We start from the raw sequence: 14,465 nt of genomic DNA on the forward strand, positions 1-14,465 counted from the left end.
CAGTGTTTACAAGCCAGCCAGTGTGTGCGCATCTAAGGATACATTCGGTACATTCCATATTATCCATATTATCACTGTTTTTGGTGCTTGTTTCTGCAAAACAAGTCACCATGGGCCCCAAGAAAGCTTCTAGTGCCAACCCTGCAGTAAAAAGGGTGAGAATTAGTATGGAAATTAAGAAAGATTTTGAAAGGTTTGGGGCTAACCCTGAGAAGCCTATGCCAGTTGTGGACTCCATTGTGCCTACTTCAAAAATTAAGGAAATGTGTGCAAAGTAGGTTGAACTGCAAACCTTTATGGATGAAAATCACCCTAACACAGCTATTGCAAGCCGTGCTGGTGACTATTACATTGACAATGTTATGGCCCATTTTAGACAAATCTTAAAGGAACGGTGACAGAGGTCCAGTGACTCTCAAGCCGGTCCTAGTGGCATTAAAAGAAGAAGGGAAGTAACCCCGGAAAAGGACTTGCTACCTCAAATCCTAATGGAAGGGGATTCCCCTTCTAAACAGTATCAACTTCGACACACTCCCCTCCTCCCATCCCATCAATCATCACCAAATCTTCATTAAAGGTAAGTGTCAATTATTCTATTGTTATTATTCTATTGTTATTGTTGTTATTGTAATTATTCTATTGCATTAAACTTAATATTTCATGTGGTAAAAGTTTTTTTTTCATTCTTTTGGGTGTCTTGCACGGATTAATTTGATTTCCATTATATTTCTTATGGGGAAAATTGATTCGCTTTCCGATAATTTTGGTTTACGATGAGCTCTCATGAACAGATTAATATCGCGAACTGGGGGTCCACTGTATCATGGAGTTACCTGGATAACTGCAATCAAATCTCTGTCCCAGACTTTCGCTTGGCCGATTTCATGGGACTGAAAAATTGCATGGGTGGGCTAAATTGGGATGACCTGACTATGGGTCAGGTAGGTGATCTTGGTTACCAATATGACATTTTTCAGAGCATAGTTCTAGCTGTCCAGACAACTTTTGTTCCGAGTAGGGAAATTAGATCTAACAAAAATTATCCCAAATGGATGAACAATAGATTAGAACATCTCATTGGTCAAAAGAGAGGCATATACATATAGGCATATCAAAAGAGGGGAGGGGCAGTTAACCCTTTCAGGGTCGACAGGCCCTCTCAGAGACTTGTTCTTGGGGTCGCCCAAATTTCAAAAAAAAAAAATTATTTTTTCTTATGAAAAGATAGAGAATCTTTTCCCGATCATAATGACACCAAAAGTATGAAATTTGATGGAAAACTTACAGAATTATGCTCTCGCAAAGTTAGCGGTCTCGACGAATTGCTAGAACTCCATTTTTTCTATCAAATGAGTACAAGAAATCACCCATTTACCAGTTTCAACTATCCAATACAGTGGTCAGAATTTAGCAATTTTGCCAATTTCACACAAATTTCAAAAGATGCCAATTTCCGAAAAGGGTCCAGAATAAACAAGAAAGACATTCCTGGCACTAAAATAACATTTCCTCTGTTCATTAGTCACATCCCCACGCCCCTCTTACATTCTTTTGCTTTCCACTTTGAATTTTTATTCTCACAAAAAAATAGAAGATTTACTGTTATGCAGACTACTGCATTAGTATAGAAATGGTATAAATAATATCAGTGCATTTGTGAAAGAATATTAGACTCACCAGTTGATGTGTATTGGACGCATAGCATGATTTGTTTACTTTTGAACTTTGGTAAAAATCGAACATTTCTGCTACTTTGAGCTCAATTTCAAGGCACTTTTCATTGTAAAACCAGTCAAAATCATCTCAATTTCTGTAATGTCTTCCATTCTATAAAATGAGACCAGGAAAACTAGAATACAACAATAAATACCATACGAAAATACAGTGCAAAGTCGCTGTTTTAATCCAAAAACACGGTCAAATGTTTTTTTTTCTCATTACACACTGTGTGCTGCAGAATTTTTTTATACCACGCACACTAACCACATAGACCCATTCTTTCATATGTAGGCCTACCAGCTTTCATTAGATTTGAAGGCGCTAGAATTTAGGCGTACTAGTATGTCAAAAAGCCTGGTGCGTAAACCGTACTAGTACGACCGCAACCCTGAAAGGGTTAAGAAATCAATATATTCAATTAAGGAGAAATGAAAAAAGGGAATAAGAAAAGCAAAAAGGGATTATAAGGCTAAGGATGCAAGGGATTTGAAGACTAACCCAAAAGGGTTCTTTCAGGTATTCAGAAGATAGATTAGGGACAAGATAGGCCCACTTAAGAGTAACTCAGGTCAGATCACTGACAGTGATAAGGATATGTGTGAAATTTTCAATTCTTACTTCCTCTCAGTTTTTACTCAGGAAGATACTAGCGAGATTCCTGAAATAATAGCTTATGTAGAACAGGACAATAATAAACTATGCACGATTGCTGTAACTAGCAATATGGTCCTCAGACAAATACAGAAATTTAAACCTAACAAATCCCCAGGCCCTGATGAACTGTTTGCAAGGGTATTAAAGGAATGTAAAGAGGAATGTAGCATACCTTTGGCTAATCTTTTCAACACATCACTACAAACTGGCATAGTGCCTGACAAGTGGAAAATGGCAAACAAAATACCTATTTACAAGGCAGGTGACAGGTCCTTAGCTTTGAACTATAGACCAATAAGCCATACCTCCATAGTGGGAAAATTTATGGAATCAGTAATTGCCAAAGCAATTCATATCTATCTCGAAAGGCATAAATTGATTAATGAATCTCAGCACGGTGTAACAAAGGGGCGTTCCTGTCTTAGGAATTTACTAACTTTCTTCACTAAGGTATTTGAGGAGGTAGATCATGGTATTGAATATGATATTGTGTATAAGGACTTTAGTAAGGCTTTCGATAGAGTGCCACATGAGAGGCTATTGAGGAAACTTAAGACACACGGAATAGGAGGAGAAATTTTTTCCAGGGTTGAGGGATGGTTGACAAATAGACAGCAGAGAGTTTGCATAAATGGGGAGAAATCAGAATGGGGGCACATCACATGCTGGGTTCCACAGGGGTCAGTGTTGGGCCCCCTTGTTGTTCACAGTCTACATAAATGACATAGATGAGGGAATAAATAGCGACATAAGCAAATTTGCTGATGATACGACAATAGGCAGTCCAATTCATTCTAATGAGGACATTAGAGCACTCCAGGATGATTTGAATAGACTGTTGCTGTGGTCAGAGAAGTGGCAGATGCAGTGTAATAAAGACAAATGCAGAGTTCTAAATGTTGGACAGGAAAATAACCATGCCACATATAAACTAAATAATGTAGATCTTGATACGTATTACAGATTGCGAAAAGGATTTAGGAGTTCAGGTTAGTAGTAATCTAAAACCAAGACAACAGTGCATTAAGGTTCGCAATAAAGCTAACAGAATCCTTGGCTTCATAGCGAGAAGTATAAATAATAGAAGTCCTCAGGTTGTTCTTCAACTCTATATATCTTTGGTTAGGCCTCATTTAGATTATGCTTCACAGTTTTGGTCACCGTATTACAGAATGGATATAAATGCACTGGAAAACGTACAAAGGAGGTTGACAAAGTTGATCCCATGTATCAGAAATCTTCCCTTTGAGGATAGACTGAGGGCCCTGAACCTGCACTCTCTAGAAAATCGTAGAATTAGGGGAAATATGATTGCGGTGTATAAATGGAAAACATGAATTAATAAAGGGGATGTAAATAGCTTGCTAAAAATATCTAACATAGACAGGACATGCAGCAGTGGCTTTAAATTGGATAAATTCAGATTCAGGAAGGATATAGGAAAGCACTGGTTTGGGAATAGAGTTGTGGATGAGTGGAACAAACTCCCGAGTACCGTCATAGACGCTAAGACGTTGTGTAGTTTTAAAAATAAGTTGGATAAATACATGAGTGGGTGTGAGTTGGGCTTGATTAGCTTGTGCTACTAGGTCGGATGCCGTGCTTCTCCCTTAAATGATGTGTCTGACTTAACTAGGTCAAGGCATTGGCTTAGCTGGTGGGAGAATTGGAGCTGCCTCACATAGGCCAGTAGGCCTGTTGCAGTGTTCCTTCTTTCTTATGTTCTTAATGTGTCATTGCTACATAAACATGTTAATGTAATGTGTCAATGCTACATAAACATCTTACTTATGTTAATGTTATGTGCCAGTGCCACAAACATCTTACCTATGTTCATGAAGGGTATCAGTGCCACATGAACATCCTATGTTAATGTAGGGTGTCAGTGCCACATAAACATCTTATGTTAATGTAGGGTGTCAGTGCCATATAAACATCTTATGCTAATGTAAGGTGTCAGTGCCACATAAACATCTCATTTATGTTACTGGAAGGTGTCAGTGCCACATAAACATCTTATGTTAATGTAAGGTGTCAATGCCACATAAACATCTCATTTATGTTAATGTAGAATGTCAGTGCCTCATAAACATCTTATGTTAATGTAGGGTGTCAGTGCCACTTAAACATCTTATTTATGTCTTCATTTGTTCTACTTCCTCTGACAGTTTCCTTTCTTATATAACTTAATATTTCTCCTGCTGCTGAAACCTGGAATATGTAATAAAAAATGTATGCACCTATTGATATTCTTACAAATAATAGTCTTTCATACAGTGTGCGATACATTCTCTCTCAAGATATTCCCTCAAAGGGGCCTTGATGCTACTGCAAACTTTTAGTCCAGGGAATGAGAAGTATTATCTCCTTGGATCACATTTCATTGACCTCAGTTCCCAAGCACTGCATGACTTATGGTACTTTTAGCATTATAATCTTATGTGTTGTCTTCCTTTGTATCTTCCTGCCAATTTCTCAGAAGCAATTGTTGCAGTCACTGCGAACATGTAAATGTTGAGGTTTTTAAGAAAATGCAAATTAACACATGTAAGTTTAAATATGTGTGCATGTAGAAGAATGGTAACAACTTGTTAAGAAATATAATTGTGTAAAAACTCTATTTGAAGAATCTCTTTACCAATATAATAATTATTATTCAAATGTAAATTTCTTCAGAAGTGTTTGACAAAAATATGAATTGCTATATTATTTATTGTAGATATGACTAAAAGTCATATAAAGTCATATAAAGTTGTGTATCTTTATACGTATATGCTTCTAAACTGTTGTATTCTGAGCACCTCTGCAAAAGCAGTGATAATGTGTGAGTGTGGTGAAAGTGTTGAATGATGATGAAAGTATTTTCTTTTTTGGGTCACCCTGCCTCGGTGGGAGACGGCCGACTTGTTGAAAAAAAAAAAAATGACTAAAAGTTTTGCTTCCTTCAACAGAAGAACTAAGTGTGAGCCACCAAGCCAAGATGCTGGCCCTGGAGCACCATCAAGAGAATGAGAGAAAAGAGAGAGAGAGAGTCTTCTCAGATCAGTTCAGTGAAGATTTAAAATATTATAGAGAAAAGGGTCATGTTACAAGTAAGTCCACATATTAACATTTACAGCCATGCCAAAGCTGAAGCAATGTGGTTCACTTGTGCCAAGCAAATTGACAGACTTGTCTGGGCTGCTGGTTGAGCACAGTGCATTCTCTGGCTTTTGCTTTTGCCTTTTTGTTTCACCATGTTGTACACTTATTATTCCACCACTGCACATATTGTACATAGTGTACATAATTGTAAATACCAGCAGTTTATATTTGGTGAAGGAAAATGCAAGTCATATACTATTGTTGAGTTTTGATTGCTCCTCTTTGATCCCATTACGACTAGGTACGCTGGCCATACTATACTTGTGTTTGTAATAATGGTGCATTGAGGTATCTTTGGAGACAAAGAGCATTATCCATGGAGGCAAGAAGGGAATGTATGAGAGTATAGTGGTACCATGGTTGTAAATGCTGCAGCAAGGAGGAGGCTGGAGGCAGTGGAGATGTCGTGTCTCAGGGCAATATGTGGTGTAAATACAGTGGACCCCCGCTTTACAATCACCTCCCAATGTGACCAATTATGTAAGTGTATTTATGTAAGTGCGTTTGTACGTGTATGTTTGGGGGTCTGAAATGGACTAATCTAATTTACAATATTCCTTATGGGAACAAATTCGTTCAGTACTGGCACCTGAACATACTTCTGGAATGAAATAATATCGTAAACTGGGGGTCCACTGTATTATGCAAAAAATTCATAGTATGGAAGTTAGGAGGTGTGGAGTTGCTAAAAGTATTATTCAGAGGGCTGAGGAGGGATTGTTGAGGTGGTTTGGTCATTTAGAGAGGATGGAGCAAAACAGAATTACTTGGAGGGTGTACAAATCTGTAATGGAGGGGAGGAAAGGTAGAGGTTGTCCTAGGAAAGGATGGAGGGAGTAAAAGAGGTTTTGTGTGTAAGGGACTTGGATATACAGCAGGCATGTGTAAGCATGTTAGATAGGAGTGAATGGAGACAAATGGTTTTTGGGACCTGACAAGCTATTGGAGTGTGAGCAGGGTAATATTTTGTGAAGGGATTCAGGGAAACCGGTTAGCCAGACATGAGTCCTGGAGGAAGGAAGTATAATCCCTTCACTTTAAAGGAAAGGTTTGGAATATTTGTTATTTTGAGTGACATCTGAACTGAGCTCCTCTTCACAGAAAGTGATTATGCATGAATGATGGTGAAAGTGTTTCTTTTCTGGGCCACCCTGCCTCAGTGGGAGACAGCAAGCATGTTGAAATAATAATAATAATGTCCATGGAAGCAAAGAGAGGAATGTATGAGAGTCTAATTATACCAACACTGTTATATGGGTGTGAAGCTTGGGTGATGAATGTTGCAACAAGGAGAAGGCTGGAGGCACTAGAGATGTATCTGAGGGCAATGTGCAGTGTGAATATAATGCAGGGAATCCATGGGGTGGAAATTAGGATGTGCAGGGTTACTGAAAGTGTTATCCAAAGGGCTGAGGAGGGGTTGTTGAGGTGGTTTGGACGTTTAAAGAGGATGGAATGAAATGGAATGACTTGGAGAGCCTATAAATCTGTAGTGGAAGGACGGTGGGGTAGGGGTCAGTCTAGGAAAGGTTGGAGGGAGGGGGTAAAGTAGGTTTTGTGTGTGAGGGGCTTGGACTTCCAGCAAGCGTGCATGACCATGTTAGATAGGAGCAACTGGAGATAAATGGCTTATGTGATTCGATGTGCCATTGGAGTGTGAGCAGAGTAACATTTATGAAAGGATTCAGGGAAACTAGCAGGCTGGACTTGAGTCCTGGAAGTGGGAAGTACAGTGCGTGCACTCTGAAGGAGGGATGTTGATGTTGCAGTTTTATAACTGTAATGTAGGCATGCCTCTAGCAAGACAGTGATGGAATGAATGATGATGAAAGTTTTTCTTCCTTATCGGGTCTCCCTGCCTTGGTGGGATATGACCAATGTGTTAATAAAAAAATAAAATAATGATAATAATTTTGCTTCAGCATGATACAATGTTTGTACAGAGATAGGCGACACTTAGTCATGCATGCAGAAAGCCCATAGTTATGCGGAGCATTTTGGATACAATATTACATGTTCTTTTCTTAGGCCCAACTTTACTCATCTCTCTTTACTTATTAACCAAAAATCTCTTTATTCAACATCATTCTAACCTTCATTTTCTTAATTCAAAGTTTAGTGTAACTGTATATGCCTTTTGGCTACAGATATTGGTGACCTCAGACTATAGGAAAAATCCATGAGTCCTTCCAGGTGAACTTTGAACATTAGTTCTGATATGTTCACTGTTATGAGGTAGTAGGATGGTAGACAGCAGCCACCCAGGGAAGTACGTACTGCCATCATGCCGAGTGAGTGTGAATCGGAAACCTGTAGTTGTTTTACATGATGGTAGGATTGCAGGTGTCTTTTTCTGTCTCATATTGTTCAAATTAAAAAATAAATAAATAAATAAGGTTTCAGGTACATCTTGCTAATTCTGCTTACACTTAGGTCACACTACACATGCATTTACAAGCACACACACACACACACACAGATAAAATAACAGAAGTAAGACAAGAGAGAGAGGGGTGGGTTGATTGCATCTTCTTGGACTGCAAGAAGGCTTTTGACACAGTTCCTCACAAGAGATTAGTGCAGAAGCTAGAGCATCAGGCGCATATAACAGGAAGGGCACTGCAATGGATCAGAGAATACCTGACAGGGAGGCAACAACGAGTCATGGTACGTAATGATGTATCACAGTGGGCACCTGTGATGAGCGGGGTCCCACAGGGGTCGGTCCTAGGACCAGTGCTATTTTTGGTATATGTGAACGACATGACGGAAGGGTTAGACTCAGAAGTGTCCCTGTTTGCAGATGATGTGAAGTTAATGAGGAGAATTAAATCTGATGAGGACCAGGCAGGACTTCAAAGAGACCTGGACAGACTGGACACCTGGTCCAGCAAATGGCTTCTCGAATTTAATCCTGCCAAATGCAAAGTCATGAAGATAGGGGAAGGGCACAGAAGACCACAGACAGAGTATAGGCTAGGTGGCCAAAGACTGCAAACCTCACTCAAGGAGAAAGATCTTGGGGTGAGTATAACACCGAGCATGTCTCCGGAAGCACACATCAATCAGATAACTGCTGCAGCATATGGGCGCCTGGCAAACCTGAGAACAGCATTCCGACACCTTAGTAAGGAATCATTCAAGACACTGTACACCGTGTATGTCAGGCCCATACTGGAGTATGCAGCACCTGTTTGGAACCCGCACTTGATAAAGCACGTCAAGAAACTAGAGAAAGTACAAAGGTTTGCAACAAGGTTAGTTCCAGAGCTAAGGGGAATGTCCTATGAAGAAAGATTAAGGGAAATCGGCCTGACGACACTGGAGGACAGGAGGGTCAGGGGAGACATGATAACGACATATAAAATACTGCGTGGAATAGACAAGGTGGACAAGGACAGGATGTTCCAGGGAGGGGACACAGAAACAAGAGGCCACAATTGGAAGTTGAAGACACAAATGAGTCAGAGAGATAGTAGGAAGCATTTCTTCAGTCATAGAGTTGTAAGGCAGTGGAATAGCCTAGAAAATGACGTAGTGGAGGCAGGAACCATACACAGTTTTAAGACGAGGTTTGATAAAGCTCATGGAGCGGGGAGAGAGAGGGTCTAGTAGCAACCGGTGAAGAGGCGGGGCCAGGAGCTGTGACTCGACCCCTGCAACCACAAATAGGTGAGTACAAATAGGTGAGTACACACACACACACACACACACACAGATGAATCAAAGGGATGTTAGGAAGTATTTCTTCAGTCATAGAGTAGTCAGGCCATGGAATAGCCTAGAAAGTGATGTAGTGGAGGCAGGAACCATACATAGTTTTAAGGCGAGGTATGATAGAGCTCATGGGGCAGGGAGAGAGAGGACCTAGTAGCAATCAGCGAAGAGGCAGGGCCAGGAGCTGTGACTCGACCCCTGCAACCACAAATAGGTGAGTACAAATAGGTGAGTACACACACACACACACACACACACACACACACACACACACACACACACACACACACACACACACACACACAGGGAAGGAAAATCCTGTGTCACAAACCTACTAGAGTTTTATGACAAGGTGACAGAAGTAGGACAAGAGAGAGAGGGGTGGATCGACTGCATATTTTTGGACTGCAAGAAGGCCTTCGACACAGTTCCTCACAAGAGGTTACTGCAAAAGCTAGAGGATCAGGCACACATAACAGGAAAGGCACTGCAATGGATCAGAGAATATCTGACAGGGAGGCAACAACGAGTCATGGTACGCGACGAGGTGTCAGTGGGCGCCTGTGACAAGCGGGGTTCCACAGGGGTCAGTCCTAGGACCTGTTCTGTTCTTGGTATATGTGAACGACATAACGGAAGGGATAGACTCAGAAGTGTCCTTGTTTGCAGATGATGCGAAGTTAATGAGAAGAATCAAATCGGACGAGGATCAGGCAGGACTACAAAGAGACCTGGACAGGCTACAAGCCTGGTCCAGCAACTGGCTCCTTGAATTTAACCCTGCCAAATGCAAAGTCATGAAGATTGGGGAAGGGCAAAGAAGACCCCAGACACAATATAGTTTAGATGGCCAAAGACTGCAAACCTCACTCAAGGAAAAAGATCTGGGGGTGAGTATAACACCGAGCATATCTCCTGAGGCACACATCAATCAGATAACTGCTGCAGCATACGGGCGCCTGGAAAACCTACGGATAGCGTTCCGATACCTCAGTAAGGATTCGTTTAAGACTCTGTATACCATCTACGTCAGGCCCATACTGGAGTATGCAGCACCAGTTTGGAATCCACACCTAGTCAAGCACGTCAAGAAATTAGAGAAAGTGCAAAGGTTTGCAACAAGACTAGTCCCAGACCTACGGGGATTGTCCTACGAAGAAAGGTTGAGGGAAATCGGCCTGACGACACTGGAGGACAGGAGGGTCAGGGGAGACATGATAATGACATATAAAATACTGCGCGGAATAGACAAGGTGGACAAAGACGGGATGTTCCAGAGATGGGACACAGACACAAGAGGTCACAATTGGAAGTTGAAGACTCAGATGAATCAAAGGGATGTTAGGAAGTATTTCTTCAGTCATAGAGTAGTCAGGCCATGGAATAGCCTAGAAAGGGATGTAGTGGAGGCAGGAACCATACATAGTTTTAAGGCGAGGTATGATAGAGCTCATGGGGCAGGGAGAGAGAGGACCTAGTAGCAATCAGCGAAGAGGCGGGGCCAGGAGCTGTGACTCGACCCCTGCAACCACAAATAGGTGAGTACAAATGGGTGAGTACACACACCCCCCCTCTACCTACCTACCTACCTACCTCTGCATTTTCTTCTATTTCCTTACTAGTTCTTGTTCTTGTTTATTTCTGCTTATCTCCATGGAAAATGGAACAGAATTTACCCCTCTGTAAGAGGTGACTAAAATGCCAGGAGCAAAGGGCTAGTAACCCCCTTCTCCTGTATACATTACTAAATTTTAAAAGATAAACTTTTGTTTTTCTTTTTGGGCCACCCTTTCTTGGTGGCATACAGCCAGTTTGTTGAAAGAAGAAGAAAATGTATGCTGTCTCATAGGTTTACTATACATAGAACATAAGACTAGTGGATCATTTAATACAGTGCCTGCAAAAATAATCTAGATGTGCCTCCATATTACGTATTTGATGACATACTTCATCATAATGTTTTTTAGAGGTATTTGTCAACTCTCTAAATTAATACAAGTGACTGCAGCATGTATCACCTCTCAGTGCGCCTGCATACAGCAGTGAGATGAGGAGTTCTGTTGTTGCACTACTCTACCCCCTAGTGCCCAGCATTTGGAGCTGTATTTAGTACAGTGTAATTTTGTGCCAAGTAGATAAATGTGGTTTGTTCAAAGAAGAAGAGTGAAGAAAGCCAATACAGTATATTGGCTTGGAGACAAGAAGACACTATAAAGGAAATATGTCACCGTACTGGACAAGCAAAATCCAGTGTAATGGCATCACTTGCTGCCTGTGGCTCCTCGCTAGACTTTCCAGCTACAAAACATCTTACTTAACGGCCAAGAAAGATGTCTAAACACAAAGTACATAGAAATACACATTTGACTGCACCACAGCTCAACAAAATGCATCCCGAACTCCTGGGTGACCTTTCAGTTCAACACTGCCTGCAAAAGTACTGTACCTCCATCTGCCAAGTTATCATCCTGCAAGGAAACTCCTCCTCATGCCCCATATGAAGAAAGAATGCTTGCAGTTTGCCAAGAAATATGGGTACTGGAGTATTGATGACTTTTCTTTACTGCTCTTAATAGTCCCTGGACCCATTATGTACCTCTGTAATCTTTTGACTACCACCCACAGGATGGGTATGGGGTGCATAATAAGCATATTAAACTAAACTCTTAATAACCTAACAACTATTTCATACATTTGCAACATCTGCCACATTGCTTCCCTTCCACATTATCATATACCTTTCCTGAAGCCATAAATGCAGGCAAAAAGCTTCTTGCCTTTATCTAATTATTGTTCACTTATGTATTTGTACACAGTTGGTCCACATATTCACTATCCTCCCTAAAACCTCTGTTCCTGTGCAGACCTACTTCTTGTCTTACCCATAGTTCTTTCAGTAATAATTCAGTCATGCACTTTATCCAGTATACTCAACAGGCTTTTTTTTTTTTTTTTTTTTTTCAACAAGTCGGTCGTCTCCCACCGAGGCAGGGTGACCCAAAAAAGAAAGAAAATCCCCAAAAAGAAAATATTTTCATCATCATTCAACACTTTCACCACACTCACACATTATCACTGCTTTTGCAGAGGTGCTCAGAATACAACAGCTTAGAAGCATATACGTATAAAAATACACAACATATCCCTCCAAACTGCCAATATCCCAAACCCCTCCTTTAAAGTGCAGGCATTGTACTTCCCATTTCCAGGACTCAAGTCCGACTATATGAAAATAACCGGTTTCCCTGAATCCCTTCACTAAATATTACCCTGCTCACACTCCAACAGATCGTCAGGTCCCAAGTATCATTCGTCTCCATTCATTCCTATCTAACACGCTCATGGACGCTTGCTGGAAGTCCAAGCCCCTCGCCCACAAAACCTCCTTTACCCCCTCTTTCCAACCCTTTCGAGGATGACCCCTACCCCTCTTTCCTTCCCCTATAGATTTATATGCTTTCCATGTCATTCTACTTTGATCCATTCTCTCTAAATGACCAAACCACCTCAACAACCCCTCTTCTGCCCTCTGACTAATGCTTTTATTAACTCCACACCTTCTCCTAATTTCCACACTCCAAATTTTCTGCATAATATTTACACCACACATTGCCCTTAGACAGGACATCTCCACTGCCTCCAACCGTCTCCTCGCTGCTGCATTTACCACCCAAGCTTCACATCCATATAAGAGTGTTGGTACTACTATACTTTCATACATTCCCTTCTTTGCCTCCATAGATAGCGTTTTTTGACTCCACATATACCTCAACGCACCACTCACCTTTTTTCCCTCATCAATTCTATGATTAACCTCATCCTTCTTAAATCCATCTGCCGACACGTCAACTCCCAAGTATCTGAAAACATTCACTTCTTCCATACTCCTCCTCCCCAATTTGATATCCAAATTTTCTTTATCTAAATCATTTGATACCCTCATCACCTTGCTCTTTTCTATGTTCACTTTCAACTTTCTACCTTTACACACATTCTCAAACTCATCCACTAACCTTTGCAATTTTTTTTTAGAATCTCCCATAAGCACAGTATCATCAGCAAAAAGTAACTGTGTCAATTCCCATTTTGAATTTGATTCCCCATAATTTAATCCCACCCCTCTCCCAAACACCCTAGCATTTACTTCTTTTACAACCCCATCTATAAATATATTAAACAACCATGGTGACATTACACATCCCTGTCTAAGACCTACTTTTACCGGGAAGTATTCTCCCTCTCTTCTACATACCCTAACCTGAGCCTCACTATCCTCATAAAAGCTCTTTACAGCATTTAGTAACTTACCACCTATTCCATATACTTGCAACATCTGCCACATTGCTCCTCTATCCACTCTATCATATGCCTTTTGTAAATCCATAAATGCAATAAAAACTTCCCTACCTTTATCTAAATACTGTTCACATATATGCTTCAATGTAAACACTTGATCTACACATCCCCTACTCACTCTGAAGCCTCCTTGCTCATCCGCAATTCTACATTCTGTCTTACCTCTAATTCTTTCAATTATAACCCTACCGTGTACTTTTCCTGGTATACTCAGTAAACTTATTCCTCTATAATTTTTACAATCTCTTTTGTCCCCTTTCCCTTTATATAAAGGGACTATACATGCTCTCCGCCAATCCCTAGGTACCTTCCCCTCTTTCATACATTTATTAAACAAAAGTACCAACCACTCCAACACTATATCCCCCCCTGCTTTTAACATTTCTGTCATGATCCCATCAGTTACGTAATGCCTCACGTACCTCCACCACACTTACATTCTGCTCTTCTTCACTCCTAAAAGATGGTATACCTCCCTGGCCAGTGCATGAAATTACCGCCTCCCTTTCTTCCTCAACATTTAAAAGTTCCTCAAAATATTCTCGCCATCTACCTAATACCTCCCTCTCCCCATCTACTAACTCCCCTACTCTATTTTTAACTGACAAATCCATACTTTCCCTAGGCTTTCTTAACTTGTTTAACTCACTCCAAAATTTTTTCTTATTTTCATTAAAATTTCTTGACAGTGCCTCGCCCACTCTTTCATCTGCTCTCCTTTTGCACTCTCTCACCACTCTCTTCACCTTTCTTTTACTCTCCATATACTCTGCTTTTCTTATAACACTTCTGCTTTGTAAAAACCTCTCGTAAGCTACCTTTTTCTCTTTTATCACACCCTTTACTTCATCATTCCACCAATCACTCCTCTTTCC

General features: G+C 40.7%; 1 protein-coding gene across 1 annotated transcript in view; it reads left to right on the forward strand.

Moving 5' to 3' along the window:
* The window catches only part of Dysb (dystrobrevin binding protein dysbindin), a 52,770-nt gene that overhangs the window by 21,266 nt on the left and 17,039 nt on the right, over positions 1-14,465 (forward strand). Inside the window, exon 5 of the mRNA XM_070089573.1 lies at positions 5,325-5,465. Coding sequence (XP_069945674.1) covers positions 5,325-5,465 — 141 coding nt within the window. The remainder of the gene's footprint in view (positions 1-5,324; positions 5,466-14,465) is intronic.

Source organism: Cherax quadricarinatus, chromosome 29 (genome assembly GCF_038502225.1).
Source record: "Cherax quadricarinatus isolate ZL_2023a chromosome 29, ASM3850222v1, whole genome shotgun sequence".
Taxonomy (NCBI): Eukaryota; Metazoa; Arthropoda; class Malacostraca; order Decapoda; family Parastacidae; genus Cherax; species Cherax quadricarinatus.